The 17,440-nt window shown below is 38.5% G+C and overlaps 1 protein-coding gene across 3 annotated transcripts in view; it reads right to left on the bottom strand.

Annotated features, from left to right (window-relative positions):
- Positions 1 to 17,440, bottom strand: part of LOC127655363 (E3 ubiquitin-protein ligase Midline-1-like) — a 54,767-nt gene that overhangs the window by 11,950 nt on the left and 25,377 nt on the right. For 2 of the 3 annotated variants that reach the window (XM_052143137.1, XM_052143135.1), the window contains exons 2-4: positions 10,811 to 11,538; positions 2,911 to 3,006; positions 2,505 to 2,612 (exon numbers count right to left, since the gene is read on the bottom strand). In XM_052143137.1, the coding sequence (XP_051999097.1) occupies positions 2,505 to 2,612; positions 2,911 to 3,006; positions 10,811 to 11,485 (879 nt within the window). In that variant the 5' untranslated portion in view covers positions 11,486 to 11,538. Of the gene's footprint in view, positions 1 to 2,504; positions 2,613 to 2,910; positions 3,007 to 10,810; positions 11,539 to 16,265; positions 16,545 to 17,440 lie in introns of all 3 variants that reach the window. The other variant, XM_052143136.1, reaches the window with a different exon arrangement.

Raw genomic sequence — 17,440 nt, 5'->3', positions numbered from 1 at the left:
CTGCCACAGCCATGTAATGCATTTTAAATAACTGAATATTTATTATTTATCTTATATTTAAAATGATCGGTAACACTTTACATTTGTTAGAATTAGTTAACAAGAACTAACAACGAACAATCATTTCACAGCATTTATTCATCTAAATGTTCATGTTAATTTCAACATATAGTAACACATTTTTTAAATCAAAAGTTGCATTTGTTAACATTAGTTAATGAACTATGAACTAACATTAATAAATGCTGTAAAAAATATATATTGTTCAATGTTAGTTCATCATACTGAATGCATTAACTAATGTAAACGAATGGAACCTTATTTAATTAAAGTGTTACTACAATTAAATACAACTATTTATAATTATTTAATCATTATATACTGAATTATTGTTATTGAAGGGGATTTCTCCGCAAATATTTATAATAGGGTGGTCAATTGATTAAAACGTGTCTATATATATATATATATATATATATATATATATATATATATATATATATATATATATATATATATATATATAAACACACAACAGTTAGTTCTGGTCCTTGAATCTGATTGGACGAGAGAAGTTCTATGAGCACTGATGGTCTGACAGCATCAGCACTCGGACGCTTCACTGTGTGTGTGTGTCACTCCGCTTGTGTTCATGCCGTTCTAAACTAAAGTGTAAGAGCAGTGCAGATGTGTTAAGAGCTACTGTTTGTCTTTTGTTTTTGACATTACATATGTTGGCCAGCAGGTGGTGGCAAAATATAATTTTTGTGTGTAATATGAGGTGATGTGAAGTGAATATGCATCAGCTAGTGTTTACATACAACAGCTCTTCATGATCGCTTGTATTACTACTACACTACTAAAGCTAGAAGATAAACAAACAACTTCAGCATTATGGCTCATCACAGCAGTTTCTATAGAGATCGACTCTTGCACACCGGCTAACGTGAAATAGGGAGAAATACCCCCACTTGGATGCTATTTTTCCATGGAGAAATCTGATCTTCAGAAAGCTGACTGCATCTCTGCTTAGGTGTGGCAACAGGTGATTGCACATGCTCCCTCTCGCTCTCTCTCACTCACTCACTCACACTCTCTCTCACACACACACACACACACACACACACACACACACACACACACACACCCTTGTTTATCCAATAACTTGTTAGAAACAGCACAACCCGTGATACTATTTCTGAAGTGAATTTTTGAATTACTAATGAAGGTTTGGACGCATCATTTGATTTGAACCAGCAACGGCAGATACTGATCCGTCGCGTAATAAAGTAGTTTCATGCACAAAAGAGTTTTTATGACCATACTCAGATTTTCCAAATTTCTTTTTCATTTACTTGTTCATTGAACTGTTGTATATAAGCAATATCACACTCATAATCGTGCTATATGACCCTATATTAGCACTGCTGTGATTAGTGCTGCTGTAGGGCCATATCGCACTCTTGCTCATGTGATATTGCTTATATATATATATATATATATATATATATATATATATATATATATATATATATATATATATAATACAGAAAATTAAAATGCATTATATTATTTTTGGCACACAAGTGAAGCATTAAAGGCAATTCAAAAAGAGTCTTCAGAAGGTAATATATGAACGTAAGCCTATCATTGGCCGACAATACATTTTACAATTGAATTCATCAATCATTTCGAGATTTATTATGAGGATTGTTTAAGGATGCGTCAGTGTACACCGGCGTCAGACGGACGCTTTTTAGAGTGTCTCGGTTGCATTGCATCATAAACATACCGTTTTTAGGTCTCTCTCTGTGTGAATGCAAGAACGCGTCCTCATGTTGTTCTGTATGCTGCTGGTTTGCTCTCTGGATAAGCTGCACGTTGCCTATACAGCGAGTCTCGCTTACTGCCCCCTGATGAAAACAGCTGGTACTCAAAGCTTGAATTGCTCATATGGAAGGAATATTCCTTATTGTTCTTGGGACATCATTAATTGTGTACATTTTTTTTAACACGTTATTTTTCACATAATTAACGTGTTAAACTGAATTAACGTGTTAACTCGACAGCCCTAATTTATATATGCGATTGATTTGAATTTATTTATCATGAAATTCATTCAAATAAAAAATGCAATCGATTGACAGCCCTAATATATATAATAACAGATTTAAAACAGGACAAAAGGGTTCACGTTTGAGCAATGAACCCATTATAGTGGTCAACGAACAAGATCATTTGTCTTTCTGTCCTTGGCAATATAGACGTGGCCTTTGACATCGACGAGCCGTAAGGAAGGAAACCGAGTTTCCTCTGGGTGAAATTCTCAAAGCCTCTCCCGTTTTAGAATAACTCGACATGAACAGAATTTTCAATTGTGTGATTTCATAGTTTTGATGTCTTTGTTATTATCCTAAAATGTGGAAAATAGTCATAATAATAAATAATGAGTCGTTGTGTCTTTTAACTGGTAGTGTGTGTACATAGGTCATAGTTTATGATACCTTTCCTTCTCTTATCTTAGTGCTGATGATTTGCCGTCTCTGCTGGACGATGTTTATGAGAACATCACACTCCTCTGTTAGTTTGCTCTCCTGATGAGATGCATTGTGCTGAAATCAAAACAAACAAATGAACAAACAAAAGATGGAAATGATGCAGGAATGTGTGAACACAAATGTGAACAAACAACAACGACAACTTCCCCATAACAAATCAAGTGATATAATGAAGCAATAAATCATGAAAGGCTGAACACTACAGTGATTAACTGGTAACGTTTATGCATTACGGGAAATTTAAATGACATTTTTACAGTCTGGCATCACTAATCTCAGTCACTACAGGACTAATATAAACATGCTCAAACACAACGCATCATTCAAAAGGACTCCAGGTGTCTGTCTTTACCTCCACATGTTGACAGGTCTGAATTAACTTCCCCATCAGGTTTTCCAGCTCATTATTCCTCTTGATCAGATTACTGAGGTTTGAATCCAACATTTGCTGTGGAAAAATAACAGCAAAATAGCAATGTCAGCAAAAATGTAAATGGCACTTTGCAATGACACTTCAACACCTAAAATCATCAAAAGGAAATCAGGAAAAATGAACAAAAAGCATCCTACAGCCATGATTTTGTCTGTTGATGTTGTTTGCTGCTGCTCTGTTGTTTAGAGCAGGACCAAAGCACAGACTGATACTTCAATCCGTCACTAAGCGTTTCCAACATCATCTGAGCCCAGAGCGATAAGACTCATCGGCGGGGGAGGGAATCAAGCGACTGATGGATTTGGAACAAATGAAAGTAGATCAAGCCCATCTGGTGAGCTGCGATGCCATATCAGATTGGATCCTCGTTAACATGTGCAGTCAAAAGCACACTACCGAGATTTCATTAGAAATTACAATATGCACATGCATCTGAGCATTTGGTATCCAGCCATCCCTATTAGCCTATATAATACAGCAGATAATATACAACAACCGCCTAGCAAGTCAAGTCATTTTTATTTGTTTAGCGCCGTTCACAACACATCGTTTCAAAGCAGCTTTACAGAAAAAATGATGTAAACGTTTTTCAAACAATTTGTAAAAACAACATGAACTCAAAAGATTACGTCTATGAACTTGACACGTGTTTTAAAGTAATATTTCTAAATATCACATCGGACAACCTTATTTGTCAATGACCCATTTGCACTTAAACTCTCACACTCAAATTTAAAAGCTCGCCGTACACACATACTGTGGATTAATTGCATAATTGTCTATAATAAAAAGACAATAATGTTGTATGTGTTTATAATCTTATGATTCAACAAAGTTGCTGTTGTTGTTGTTGTCATAAATTTGTAAAGATGTAATTCTGGTTCTGTTCACTCTAAAGTCTCATTTTATTCCACTAGATGGCAGAAAACACTAGAAAAATTTTTTTCTTCTCCATCACATTCCATCACAATATACAGATGCAAAATATAGGTGGCGCTGTAACACATTTTACCCCTCACAGATGTGCTCGTCCATAGACATTCAGTCTAATGTTCAGTTCAAGCAACACCCTCATTATTTCATTGAATATCTCGGCCTCTGAGTGGACTATAAGCTCAATCTAAGGGTCATTAGAAAGCTGAGACCCTCCCCTTTGCAATGATTTATAACATCTTAACATCAACAGTTGAACACATTTTCTGATTACTTGTTTTGCATGCTTTTGCTTCTGGGTGGCATATTTTGTTCTGGACATCTCAGATATAACATTGAATTATTCAGCAAAGCAAGCTCACAGACACGTTAAAAATTACTTATGTTTTAGAAAACTGAGGTAAAAGCCGATATAAAGTTTTTAGGTATGTAGCGCTTACAGCAGCAATTAATGGAGCATAAAAGAGACGTTTGTATTTGATGACTTACAGAAATTATATTTCACTTTGTGAATCTTTTGAACTGTTATTTACAGCAAAAAAATAAACTATACAGTCACATTCCTGAGACTGAGAGCTTTCATTTGATATACGAGTTGTCCATTTAGGTGCTACGTGAAGGACTTTTATTTTCAGAAAAATATTTCACCCCATTACATCTAGGGGGCGCTAATATTCAATGTAAAGGTTTTGAGGCTTTACTTTGTTATTTTAAGTAACAAATGCAGAAGTGATGTTATCTCTGAAAAGTTCACATTCTAAGCTTTCAAATGATACCTCATATGTCGGACTTATATAGGAGACTTTAACATTTTAAGCGTAAACTTTTCTCGCAATATAGCGTCGACCCGCCAGCGGGGGTTCAACGGGTTAACCAGTTATCGGATCTTAAATATTGGGGTTACCGATAAGTAAATATTAACAATATTCGTTTTTTTAAATACATCACCAGAGGTTAGCGATACATGATTAAGTTGTCAATGTGCCTAAAAGCACAAATAAAACAAGATCGGTTATTGGACACTTTTAAACAAAAATAATCAGTATCGCATTGGTAATTAAAAACCAATATCAGACCATCTCTATCCCAGACACAGACTTCCAATATTAAGCTATGAAAATCTATTATAAAAATAAAAATGATTTATTATTTAAAACTATGACAATCCATACAAAGAATGAAATAAATAGAAACCATTTCAACATTTGTAGTGTGAAAATGATTTCTATAAATTTTTCAAAAATATTACTATTATTGGCTGCCATTTCCAATCAAGCTGTAATTTTGCCAGATTATGCAAAAAATGTGTGAAAATATTATTTAATTGAGTGTATTTAGGATACGTCAAATGTTAGCTATAAAATTTGCCTTAGCAAGACGAAAGAGTCATCATTTTATTTGAAAAACTTTAATAAGCATCATTTCTAGCACAGACTTCTATAAGTATACGAGTAAAGGGTCATCACATGACTCGTGTCAGCGCTGCAGAACACATTGAAGTCTATGAAGTGAGTGATATATATACGAGTAAAGGGTCATCACATGACTCGTGTCAGCACTGCAGAATACATTGAAGTCTATGAAGTGAGTGATATTTATACGAGTAAAGGGTCATCACATGACTCGTGTCAGCACTGCAGAATACATTGAAGTCTATGAAGTGAGTGATATTTATACGAGTAAAGGGTCATCACATGACTACGCATCAGCTGCTGCAGAACACATTGAAGTCTATGAAGTGAGTGATATTTATACGAGTAAAGGGTCATCACATGACTCGTGTCAGCACTGCAGAATACATTGAAGTCTATGAAGTGAGTGATATTTATACGAGTAAAGGGTCATCACATGACTCGTGTCAGTGCTGCAGAATACATTGAAGTCTATGAAGTGAGTGATATTTATACGTGTAAAGGGTCATCACATGACTCGCATCAGCTCTGCAGAACACATTGAAGTCTATGAAGTGAGTGATATTTATACGAGTAAAGGGTCATCACATGACTCGTGTCAGCGCTGCAGAACACATTGAAGTCTATGAAGTGAGAGATATTTATACGCGTAAAGTGCATCACATGACTCAACACAATAGAATTTGAGACGTGCCGTAAATGACACAAAAATGACATAAATGGCCTTTGATGCATGTACATACACTATTGAACATTGTTAGTAGACAAATACAAATAAACTAGTGTGAGTGAGATTATTGAATTATAACTTCTAGAAAATCCCAGTGTGCAAAGATGAAAATACACCCATATATGCAGTGTTTTTTGTTGCATAATGCTTTGTTTCACATGCTATTTAAATAGCAGGCAGTGTACAAAATATCCTACAAAGTATTCAGTCAACAGTAAGCTGGTATTCTATACTGAACAAAGACTAAATCTGACCGAAGTTATAGAAACATTGCATACAGCTCCTTATTAAATTCACAGAATGGCATTTCAAAGTACCTTAGCCTGCACAGAAATAGATGCTTTTATCCAAACCCTCTCCACTAAATCATTTATACATGATATGTTCCTGTGTTAAAAGCCACAGAATAGTTGAGGAAGGTGTTTCAAAAGAGTACCTATTGTTAGGCGGGATTCGATTTTCTGAAAAATCTCAAAATGGGTTAGATCAAGCATGTGAAACACTGACAAATCAAGTGAAGCCTTCAATAGGGAAAAAATTACATTTGCATCTGTGTGTTACTGTTATAAAAATAAAATGGCTAAAGTTCTGAGTTTAATATTTCAAATGGGACTCCCAGAGCAGAGGGCTCCAGTGGGCAGTATGAAAACACAGGACTCATTCTATCTTTCAAGCTGTCTGGAAATATAAAGGAATACGTTATTGTAGATGTGCATATTAAAAAAAGCTACTCTCATCTGATATTACTGCAGTAAATATGGCAATGCTCATTTTGGCCAAAATTGCTTTCAAAGCACAGACCAAGTACAATCATCTGACAAATCCGAGTGGAAATAATTACAGTGGCGTTGGAGTGTTGTTCATAAAGTCGCTGAGTTCAAGCACTTTCACCACTCATTTCCAACAATCTTCTTTTTTTCTCAGGAAGGAAACGGGTCTCTCAAAAGCAAAGGTGTAGAAGCGAACACACTTTTCAACAAGAGGAAACTGTCTGATTTCCCCTTTTCATCCGTTCTGCATGACTTTCCACTTATTGTCTACCATTCACTATGTTACGCTTGCAAAGGAGAAAAAAAAAGAGTTTTGTCTGGAGTCAGGAGTTTGCAATCCTGGAATACAATTGCAGGGGGCCTGGATAGCTCAGTGGTAAAGAGGCTGGCTAGTTCGCTAGTTTGAATCCAGGGGCATGTGACTCCAGCCAGGTCTCCTAAGCAACCAAATTGGCCCGGTTGCTAGGGAGGGTAGAGTCACATGGGGTAACCTCCTCGTGGTCGCTATAATGTGGTTCTTTCTTGGAGGGGCGCGTGGTGAGTTGAGCGTGGATGCTTCCACATGAGCTATGTCTCCGTGGAACCTGATCAACAAGCCACATGATAAGATGTGTGGGTTGATGGTCTCAGACGCGGAGGCAGCTGAGATTCGTCCTCTGCCACCCGGATTGAGGCGAATCACTACGTGACCATGAGGACTTAAAAGCACATTAGGAATTGGGCATTCCAAATTGGGTTTGCTATTTACAAGAAGCATCTTCTGACGTGCCTTGCAAAAAACTGATTTCAGAAAAACAGAGCGAGAACTGTTGCTTTGCATGAAGCTGGAATAGGTTACAAAGTTATCTTGAAGAGCTTATATATTCATCTGTGCACAGTTAGACACATTGTCTATAAATGGAGATGATTTAGTACTATAGGTACTCTCACTAGAAGTGGCCATCCAGACAAGATGACTCAAAAGGGAACACCGCAGAATGCTCAAAGAGGTAAAGAACTCTAGAGTGACAGATAAAGACTTGAAGGAATCATTGGAACTGGTTAACATCTCTGTTCATGACTCTATTATATGGAAAACACTAAATAGGTATGGTGTTCATGGCAGGACGTCACGAAGGAAGCTGCTGCTTTCCAACAAAAACAGACTACCCACTTGAAGTTTGCCAAAGATCACCTTGACACCCCACAACACTACTGGGAAAATGTTTTGTGGACATGCAGCGCTACATATATGGCATAAAAATGGCATTGCATACCAACATGAAAACATCCGAACGGTGATGTACATTGGGGGGATTATAATGATTTGGGGCCTGGAACACTTGCCATCATAGAGGTAAATATGAATTCCCAAGTTTATCAAGATATCCTACAGTATAATGTCAGGGTGGCTACAGAATGTCATAAAAAAAAGAAAATTCACCTTTTGGAGTGTCCTAGTCAGAGCCCAGACTTTAACCCAATAGAGATGCTGTGGAATGACCTCAAGAGAGCCGTTCACACCAGACATCCTAAGAGTATGTCCGAGAATGGCCCAAAATTCCTTCTGAATGCTGTGCAGGTCTGTGGCAGGGAGGAGGGCAGGGCCAGGTCGTGATGCTGCACACCAGGCCCCTAATCAAGCCCTCAAGAAGGATAAGGGCAACCTGAGGCGGTAGTTCCAGAGAGAGAGGGTTACAGGCAGCTGCCCGGCATGTGTTTGTGTTTGTCTTTTTAAGTTTATTATTAAAATCTTATATACAGTATATTGTTAAGCTGGTTCTCACATCCTCCTTTCCATTGAAGTGTGTTACACTGGTGCCGCAACCCGGGAAGTAGGAGGGATGCGTTGTAGTACAATCCTCGCCGCTACCATCCACCCCAACGGAGCAGCTGTGGCCATCGCCTGGGGAACGGAGGAGCCGGCCACCTGAGAGCGGTGGAATGTCTGCCGACTGCAATGGGAGGAGGGGCTCCTAGCTAACTGCCAGGAGCAGTCAGGGCCACTGCCAGGGTTGGAGGAGACCCCTACAGCCGCTAGAAGGCGCGGGGTCAAGAAGACCACTGACCACGAGCGTGGAGGGGCTCCTGGCCGAACGCCCTGACTGGGAGAACCGCTGCCAGAGGTGGGGAAGAGCCCTTCTGTCCACCGAAAAAGCGGTGGGGCATTACGTCCGCCAGGGACTGGAGGACTGCCTCCGATCCACCCAGGGAGGCACAGCTGTCGTCCACTAGAGGACCAAGCTATGGCATCGGCTTAACAATATAAATAATATTTTAATAATAAACTTAAACAAAAAACAAACACATGCCGGGCAGCTGCCCGTAACTCTCTCTCTCTCTCTCTGGAACTGCCGCCTCCATTCGGCCTTATCCCTCTCGAGTGCTTGATTAGCCTGATTAGGGGCCGGGTGTGCAGCATCACGACCTGACCCCGCCCTCCTCCCTGCCCCAAGGTCTAATCCACAGCTACCAGAAATGGTTGTTTGAGATTATTGCAACCAAAGGAGGATTGACCAGTTATTAAATCCAAGGGTTCACTTATATTTTCCACAGCACTGTGAATGATTAATGGGGTGTGTTATATAAAGACATGAACGATTAGAATTGTTTGTTTGTTGTTGTCTTAAGCACATTATGTTTGTCAATACTAGTGACTTTGATGAAGATGAGATCAAATTTGAGCAATTAATGGAAAAGGGATCAAATACTGTTTTCTTGCCACTGTACATGTATGTTTGCGTGTCTTCAGAAGTGTGTTTATGAATCTTTAATAACCACTTTAGGCTCCATAAAATTCTATAAAGGTTATAAACTAATGTTCAATAATGTCTATGCTTCATATTAATGGTAAATGGTCTGCACTTATATAGCGCCTTTTTAAGCCTTGACGGAATTCAAAGCGCTTTACACTGTGACTCATTCACCCATTCACACACACATTCATACACCAATGGCAACAGAGCTGCTATGTAAGGTGATAGCCTGCCATTGGGAGCTCTTCAGTGTCTTGCCCAAGGACACTTCGGCATGTGGAGTCGTATGGGCCGGGATTCGAACCATCAACAACAAATGTTATTATGGGTTAGTTATGTGCGGCGAGCATGGCGAAGCTCCTTCAGTGACATCTAACAAACTTGAAGTGGAACAGACAGGACCCAAGATGTCCATCGCATGACAGCACATTATAAACACTTCATAGAAGATCATAATAAGCACACTGTTTATAGTGGATCTGTTGCTGCATCAGTTACGCTGAAAGAGGGCTTGTGCTGTTTGATGCAATTAAGAGTCGTTTCTCTCCAGCCCATAACTTGCATTTTACTGCTATTTTCTGTGTTTTATAACATACACATTATGAAGTCAAAACCAAGCGTGTTTTCCCGTGTGTCTCGCAAAACTGTTTGTCTTTACCACAAGCGGGTCTCCAATCGCAATGGAGAAAGGGAGCGCAATCATTCTGATTAAACTCGTACAACATCATACCTCGATTTCAGTTTCAATGTAATCAATCCTGCAGCTTTCTTGGATGTCACACCAATGTCTAAGAGGTCCATGTGTGCCGGTTTTTGAAGGTATTTTTCCATTTCAATTGAGCTTTTATTTTGGCAGAGCTTTTATTTTGAAGTGTTGCCATGTTGCTATTGTGGTAGCTTCTCAATCCAGAAAAGCAGTCGCTACGTGACCCATTGTGATTATTAAACTGCAAGCACTAAACATTTGAAGCACGCAGCACATGCAGACTGTATATTTATCTCATTAGATCGCAACTTTTGAAGTTAAATAATCTCATGACATAATGTGATTTTAATTTGTGATTTTAAATCTGCACTGATTAATCAGTATAACGGTTATATTGGTCGACCCCTACTTGTGCAAAGTGGCTCAATAATAACACGTGTTTATCTGCATCTTACATTGGATTTGAAAGCGGCTCATCCAATCAGAATTTAGAGTCAGAACAATATGTTTTAAAATAAGACAATGTGTCTTACCTTGAGCTTGTCGTATCGTTCTCCTAGCGACGACACCTGATGCTCGCGATGATGCCCCACCAGTTTACACAATGAGCAGATCAGCTGTTCGTCCGTCATGCAGTACATGTTCACCTTCTCCTCTCCGTGCTCCGAACAAGCCAGTCCTCTGAGACGTGAGTCCGGTAGCGGTTCTATTAGACGGTGACCCGTGAAGGGCTTCTTGTTTGGGTGAGTCGCCCGAAGGCATTCCTGGCAGTACGACACCTCGCAGGTAACGCAAGTCTTTACCGCATCCTGCGGAGGGTCCTGCTCGCAGAACTGGCACCGGACCGGCTCGCATGATGTAGTCATGACCGTGCTATCTTCCATGCCTGAGGGGAATTGATCGCAGCGGCGAGTTTCGTCTGGAGAGTTGGGTCCACTCAAAGAGGCCTTCTGGATGCGGTCAATGATGTTCTGCAAAGTGACGTTGCGTTTGAGTCCGTCTAGGCCCTGCAAGTCGAGTGTGACGACATAACGGCAGGTGGGACACTGGAATGCAGCGAACGGTTGTGTAGACTCGTCGAATGCACAGGACTCTAGGATGCGGTGAGCGCAGTTGAAGCACAGACTGTGGGCACAAGGCAGCAGTAAAGGGTCATCGAAAAGCTCCAGACAGATTGGGCAAGTCAACTCTGACTCCAGAGTGTCCATCTTCAGTGAAGCGATGCAGACGTCAGCGAAACCCAGGGATGCTGTTTAGCCGTCTAAAGACAAATAAAATCATCAGTGGGACAAAACAAAGAGACAAACCGAAGCATCTCACATGAGAGTAAAACTGGGAAAATTGGTCTAAAGTTTGTTGCCATAAATTGTGCATTTAAAAAGTGAAAGAAAACTGCATCTTATGATATCTCATTAAGCTACAGAAGTTTTCTTTCATGGAAGAAAGAAAGTCAAACAGGTTTGAACAAACAGAAGTTGAATTTTTGGGCATACCATCTAAATTTTACACCACTACAAATAGAATAAAGCGCAACTGTCTGGTTCTCAATAAACAAATAGATTTTTAACAATAACTTATAAACTTTCAAAGACAGACATACAGTGAGCTCTGAGGTCCCTAATCGATGTTATTGCACAGGTCTCTGGATTGCTCGACTCTGATTGGTCAATGGCGCCATCTAGTGGTCAGATATTTCTGAGTAACAACTGCATATCCCAGGATTAAGTCACATCAGACCGGTCATCCGGTTAGCACATGCCGGGCAGCTGCCGTAACACGCTCTCTCTCTCTTCTCGGATCACATTACATAATCTCAAAGCAAATAAATATTTAGTGCCCATTTATTCAGCAAGTATTCTTGTAATAAGCGGAATAATGAGCAGTCAGATGGTCTTTTTCGCTAAATAAACATCAACAGATCTCTGATGCAAACGGGGGTGGAATTCAGCTCTTCATCGATTGCTTCTCACAAAATTACATAATTTCAAAGCAAATCAAAAAATAGTGCCTATTTATTTTGCAAGTAGTCTTGAAATAAGCTGAATAATGAGCAGTCAGATGGTCAATTTCGCAAAATAAACATCAACAGAACTCTGACGCAAACGGGGGGTGGAATTCAGCACTTTAGCGATTGCTTTCTTCTCACATAATTACATAATTTTAATGCAAATCAATATTATATCGCCATGTTTATTTATTTGGTTAGTAGCCATGTAATAAGCTGGAATATGTCCAGTCAGCCAGTTGTTACTGCAAAGTAAACCCCTTCAAGGTGATACAAGACCCTTTCACATCTGGATTTATTTTGTGATACAACCGGCTAATTGTACATTTTCTATCAGGTATATGTTTCGGTTGAAACCATCAGTCTGCATTATTTCAATTTTATTTTTAAAAGATAGTTTTTTGACGAATAACTACACTACCCATGTTCCTGAGAAGGAAATCCACCAATCAGGGAGTCGTGGCGAACAAAGTGCACCAAAGGAGCTCTGCAGCGACCTCAATGACCCACTTTGAATGGCGCAGTCAAGTCGATCTCCCTATTCTCTCAAACTACTTACATACTTGCACTGTATATATCTGACTATTATACAATCCTCTTAAAATAACTTGTTTCTATACTTATTAACAACCACTTTAAATCAATATCTTATCAACGTTTTTTATTTGATTACGTCATTTGCGATGCTTCATGGGATTGTAGTTCATTCCATCATTAAAGACTTGTCTGATTTTTTTAATAATTTTGTGCTTCAAATCATGTTGTGATTCACCTCGGAGCAGCGTCAGTTTGGTTCATAGTTTAAAACTGTTAATGGAGAATTGTATGAAATTTCTATGAAAATAAATATGGGAAAAATTATGATAAAGTAGCCGGGTACTGTTGCGCTCTATTGCAAAAATAAACCAGTTTATCATCTACCATTGCTCGGACAGACACGCCCAAATTCATATCCAGACGGTGCCTCTGTGGCTCGACGGGTCAGTCAAGCAGAACAGATCTGCAGCGAGAACATTACGTCTTTGTTTCTGACATGTCTGACCGCAGCTGTGAGCAGATGGATTCTGCCCATGAATTGTCTTCGTCCACTCATTAAGTGTGAAAAGAACCTAAAGCTCATTACTACACAATGGCCTTTGAATCTGAGTGAAGATACAGCAATTACTGTTGGCACATTCACTGAGCGACTGTTTCTAAACCCCCGAAGGTCACAGAAGGGCACAGAAGGCCAAAACATGGCCTACTCCATCTGAGGTCGTGAACACAGAAGCTTCAAGTTACTCAAGCTCGATTTTGTGCGTTCTTGCACCAAGTATATTTCTGTATATATCTGCAAAACAAATGTACAAAAACAGTTTGGGAAGGAACGAATAGTTAGGCCTGTTGCGATTAGGCTTTTAAATAACCATCTGATTTATTTGAGATAACCGTGATTATTGTGCACTTCAAATCATGAAAAACTTATACATATAGGTGCCATCAACGGCGTCATTCAGTTGAACTCCGGGCATCCCTGAGTGGCACCGCTGGCATCAACCAGAGCAGCTCCTGTCCGGAAGAGTGTGTGAAACGCTTCAAGTGCTCTGATGCACGCGCAGTCAGCAGTGCTCGCGCCAAACTCCTGCGAAACTAACAAATATAATATTATAGTGCTCCTCCTTATGCCCCCATACATGTGTATCTGAATGTAAAAAAGATATTAAAATAATTTAGATGTAACAAATGATATGCTGTCTTTATGCTTCAAAACAAACAGACGATCTTTTAACATTCACATCCAACTGCACTCAATTGATAAACTCTATAAAATGTACAAAATATTTTTGGTAGAAGATCCCTCAGACCCCAATGCAGTTTTGTAGGGACTATTTTGACTGTTTAGGATTACTTATTATTATTTATTTCTGCCAACTTGGAAATTCAAAACAAATGTGCAATGTGTAAATGTGAATGTACATCGTGATAATATTTTTGGCTATATCGCCCAGCACCATGTTCTAGTATATATATATATATATATATGTAACATTTTTTGATATTTATATATTTAATTTTGAGATATATATATTAGGGCTGTCAATCAATTAAAAATTGTAATCGAATTAATTATATGGTGTCCTGATTAATTAATCACTCTTCCAGACAGGAGCTGCTCTGTTGATATATATATATAATTCAGATAATTAAAATGCATTACATTCTTGTGGCAGAAGAGTTAATCATTAATAAGACAAAAAGCAGCTTTAGAATACAATGTATTGTTTAATACCGCATTATTGATCATAAGTCAATCATTGACACACAGTTCACAGTAATCCATTACACAAGTGAATCTGTCAATCAGAGATTTATTATGAGGGCTTGTTTAAGGACCGTCAATGTACACCTGCGTCAGACATGCTTGTGTAGCGTCTCGGGTGCGTTGCGTCATAAACATAAAATGTTCAGGTCACTGTGTCGAGTTAAATATAGTTTAATACTTTAAACACATCTTGAGATCTCTTAGTTCATATTTGTGCTCCATCAATTGTTGAACGCAAGAATGTAACACATGTTTGTGTTGTTCTGCTGAAGTGTTTCTTCACTGTATAAACTGTGTGTTGCTCATACAGCTGAAGTTTCACTTACTGCCCTCTGGAGGAAAGAGGTGGTACTACAAGCATTTCTCAGGAATCTTCCTTATTGCGGTCCGGGGGCAGTGCCATTAATTGCGTTATTTTGTGTAAAATTAATCGCACTGAATTAACACGTTAAATTGACAGCCCTAATATATATATTTAATTTTGATAAATGTGTATATATATATATATATATATATATATACACACACACACACACACACACACACACATACATACATACACACACATATAATTTTATATAAATCTCAAAATTGTGAGTTCCAAAAACAACAGTGTAAATGTAAAATTTACCAAAACTAAAAAGTTGACCAAAAAGAGAGACAAATTTAGAAATATTTTGATACTTAAAAAATTGTTTATGTCATTACTATAGTTTTAAAGCCTATTTTATTACTTGATTTATATATTTGAAGGTTAAATATGTAAAAAACTCTTAAGGTTACGAAGAACAATTAAATTAATCGTGAAAGCCCTAAAACAGACAATTAATTGTCAGCCAAATGTAAATAAATAAAAAAATTATACTTCATCCATTTATACTTATACTGAATATTTGAATATTTGTTTATGGATACACATACTGTACAAGTCTGAGACCTTATTGAATTATTTTTATTTTTCCATTTAAACATTTTATGACATAAAGATTCTGTATTTAAAAGTCTGCCCTATTTTTAGACGAGTAAGCAAATTAGTGACACTGATCATGCTAACTCTTTTGTACAGACAATCCTTGATTACTTTGTTTACATTAAATAAAAAAAGCTACATACCAAATATTAAGACATTCTCAAACGCGTGCACAATTCATGCACATTCAACTTTATGAATCTTCCATTGCACCAATTCTCAATATTTAACTAACTTCAGAATCACAATTAAACAGAACAAATCAAAGCCCAAAATTACAAAATTCCACTTTAAACCCCCCAAGACCAGTATCATACATTTTCAAGTTTTAATAGTCATTTCTGAAGTCCATTATTAAGGGTCAAGTATAAAAACCCAAATTTTCCATCGAACTACAAAAAAGCCCATCAACACGACAAATCATAACATTTTCCATTATACACAAACATACCATATTACTGACATCATAACTGCTATTAAACTAAACAAACACAGCCCACAATGCCTGAAGAGTGACACTTGAATTTTTAAAAGTACAAATATTCCATTAAAAGCTGATAAAAGCTGCAAGCATAATAATAATTTCTAAAAGATGCTGTTTACGATCGTTTTCAATGCAGAGCAGCAGAACATGTCAACTCCCCACATGTAGCCAATGTGAGACACGCATGCACCACGTCCTCACACAGAACGCAATTCTGTTTCACCCACCGATGGATTTCGCATCGCTGTGCACTCCAGAGCCATTTCCAGGACGAACTTCTGTACAGATTTCAGAAAGCTTGTTTCACACGGACAAAAACCCCTCGTGTGTCAGGGCAAGAATTCCAGATGGTGCGCTCGTCCATAACACGTTAATCCGAAGTTGCAGCTATTACAGAACGCTGCATGCACACACACAAACACACGCTTGGGGAGAAGCGCATGGCAAGTAGCAGTCCACACAACAGGAAAAGCTGCCCCAGATAATTCCAGGAAAACCAACTCCGCCTAGAAATACAGTGGAGAGAGAGAGAGAGAGAGAGAGAGAGAGAGCATTTGGGTCACTGTCTATCTTTCAATCGGTTTCTCTCTCGTCTCACTTCAATGTGTCGCTCTCACACACAATGCTGCCCTGTGTATCGGCCCTTATTCGGGCTCTGTCAACAGGGAATAAAAACAACGGGACGGGCCCAAAATAGCAGATGGGATTCGTGTGAAGTGCAGCTTTGCGTTCCGTTCTTATTGGCCCATTTGACTGGGAATAAATATTTACATGTGACTTCATCTGCCATTCATACAGAACTTAATCGAAAAAAGACTTGCATTGCTTGCACATGATATTAGAGCGAGGAGAGTGATGGATGCCCTGCGGAAAAGAAAAATAACAGCTAAAACCAGCCTAAACTGGTTAGATGGTTTCCCAGGTTGGTTTTGGATGTGGTTTGGCCAATTTTTAGTTGAGGGGACTAGCTCGCCAATCAGCTGAGGACCAGCGTGAACTACCTAAGACCAGCTGGTTTAAGTACATTCAGCTGGGTACAAATTAAGCAAACAAATTTGTTTATTTTCACTGTATCGATCAGAACAAACACTGCAAGAGTGAGAGAGATTCAAAACGAGATTAAAACACATTTAGCTGGTTAAAGGAATATTCCGGATTCATTACAAGTTGAGCTCAATCGACAGCATTTGTGGCACAAAGTTGATTCCCACAATAAATCATTTCAACTCGTCACTCCTTTTCATTTAATAAAGCACAAATGTGTGTTCCAGTGAGACACTTGCAATGGAAGTCAATGGGGTCAATTTTTGGAGGGTTTAAAGTCAGAAATGTGAAGCTTGTAATTTTATAAAAAGCACTTTGTTCATTCATTTTTCATTAAACATTTGAGCTGTTATGTTTA

This window comes from Xyrauchen texanus, chromosome 14 (assembly GCF_025860055.1).
Source record: "Xyrauchen texanus isolate HMW12.3.18 chromosome 14, RBS_HiC_50CHRs, whole genome shotgun sequence".
Classification (NCBI taxonomy): domain Eukaryota; kingdom Metazoa; phylum Chordata; class Actinopteri; order Cypriniformes; family Catostomidae; genus Xyrauchen; species Xyrauchen texanus.
Note: the sequence above shows the minus strand (reverse complement) of the source record. Positions and strands in the feature narration are given on the sequence as shown.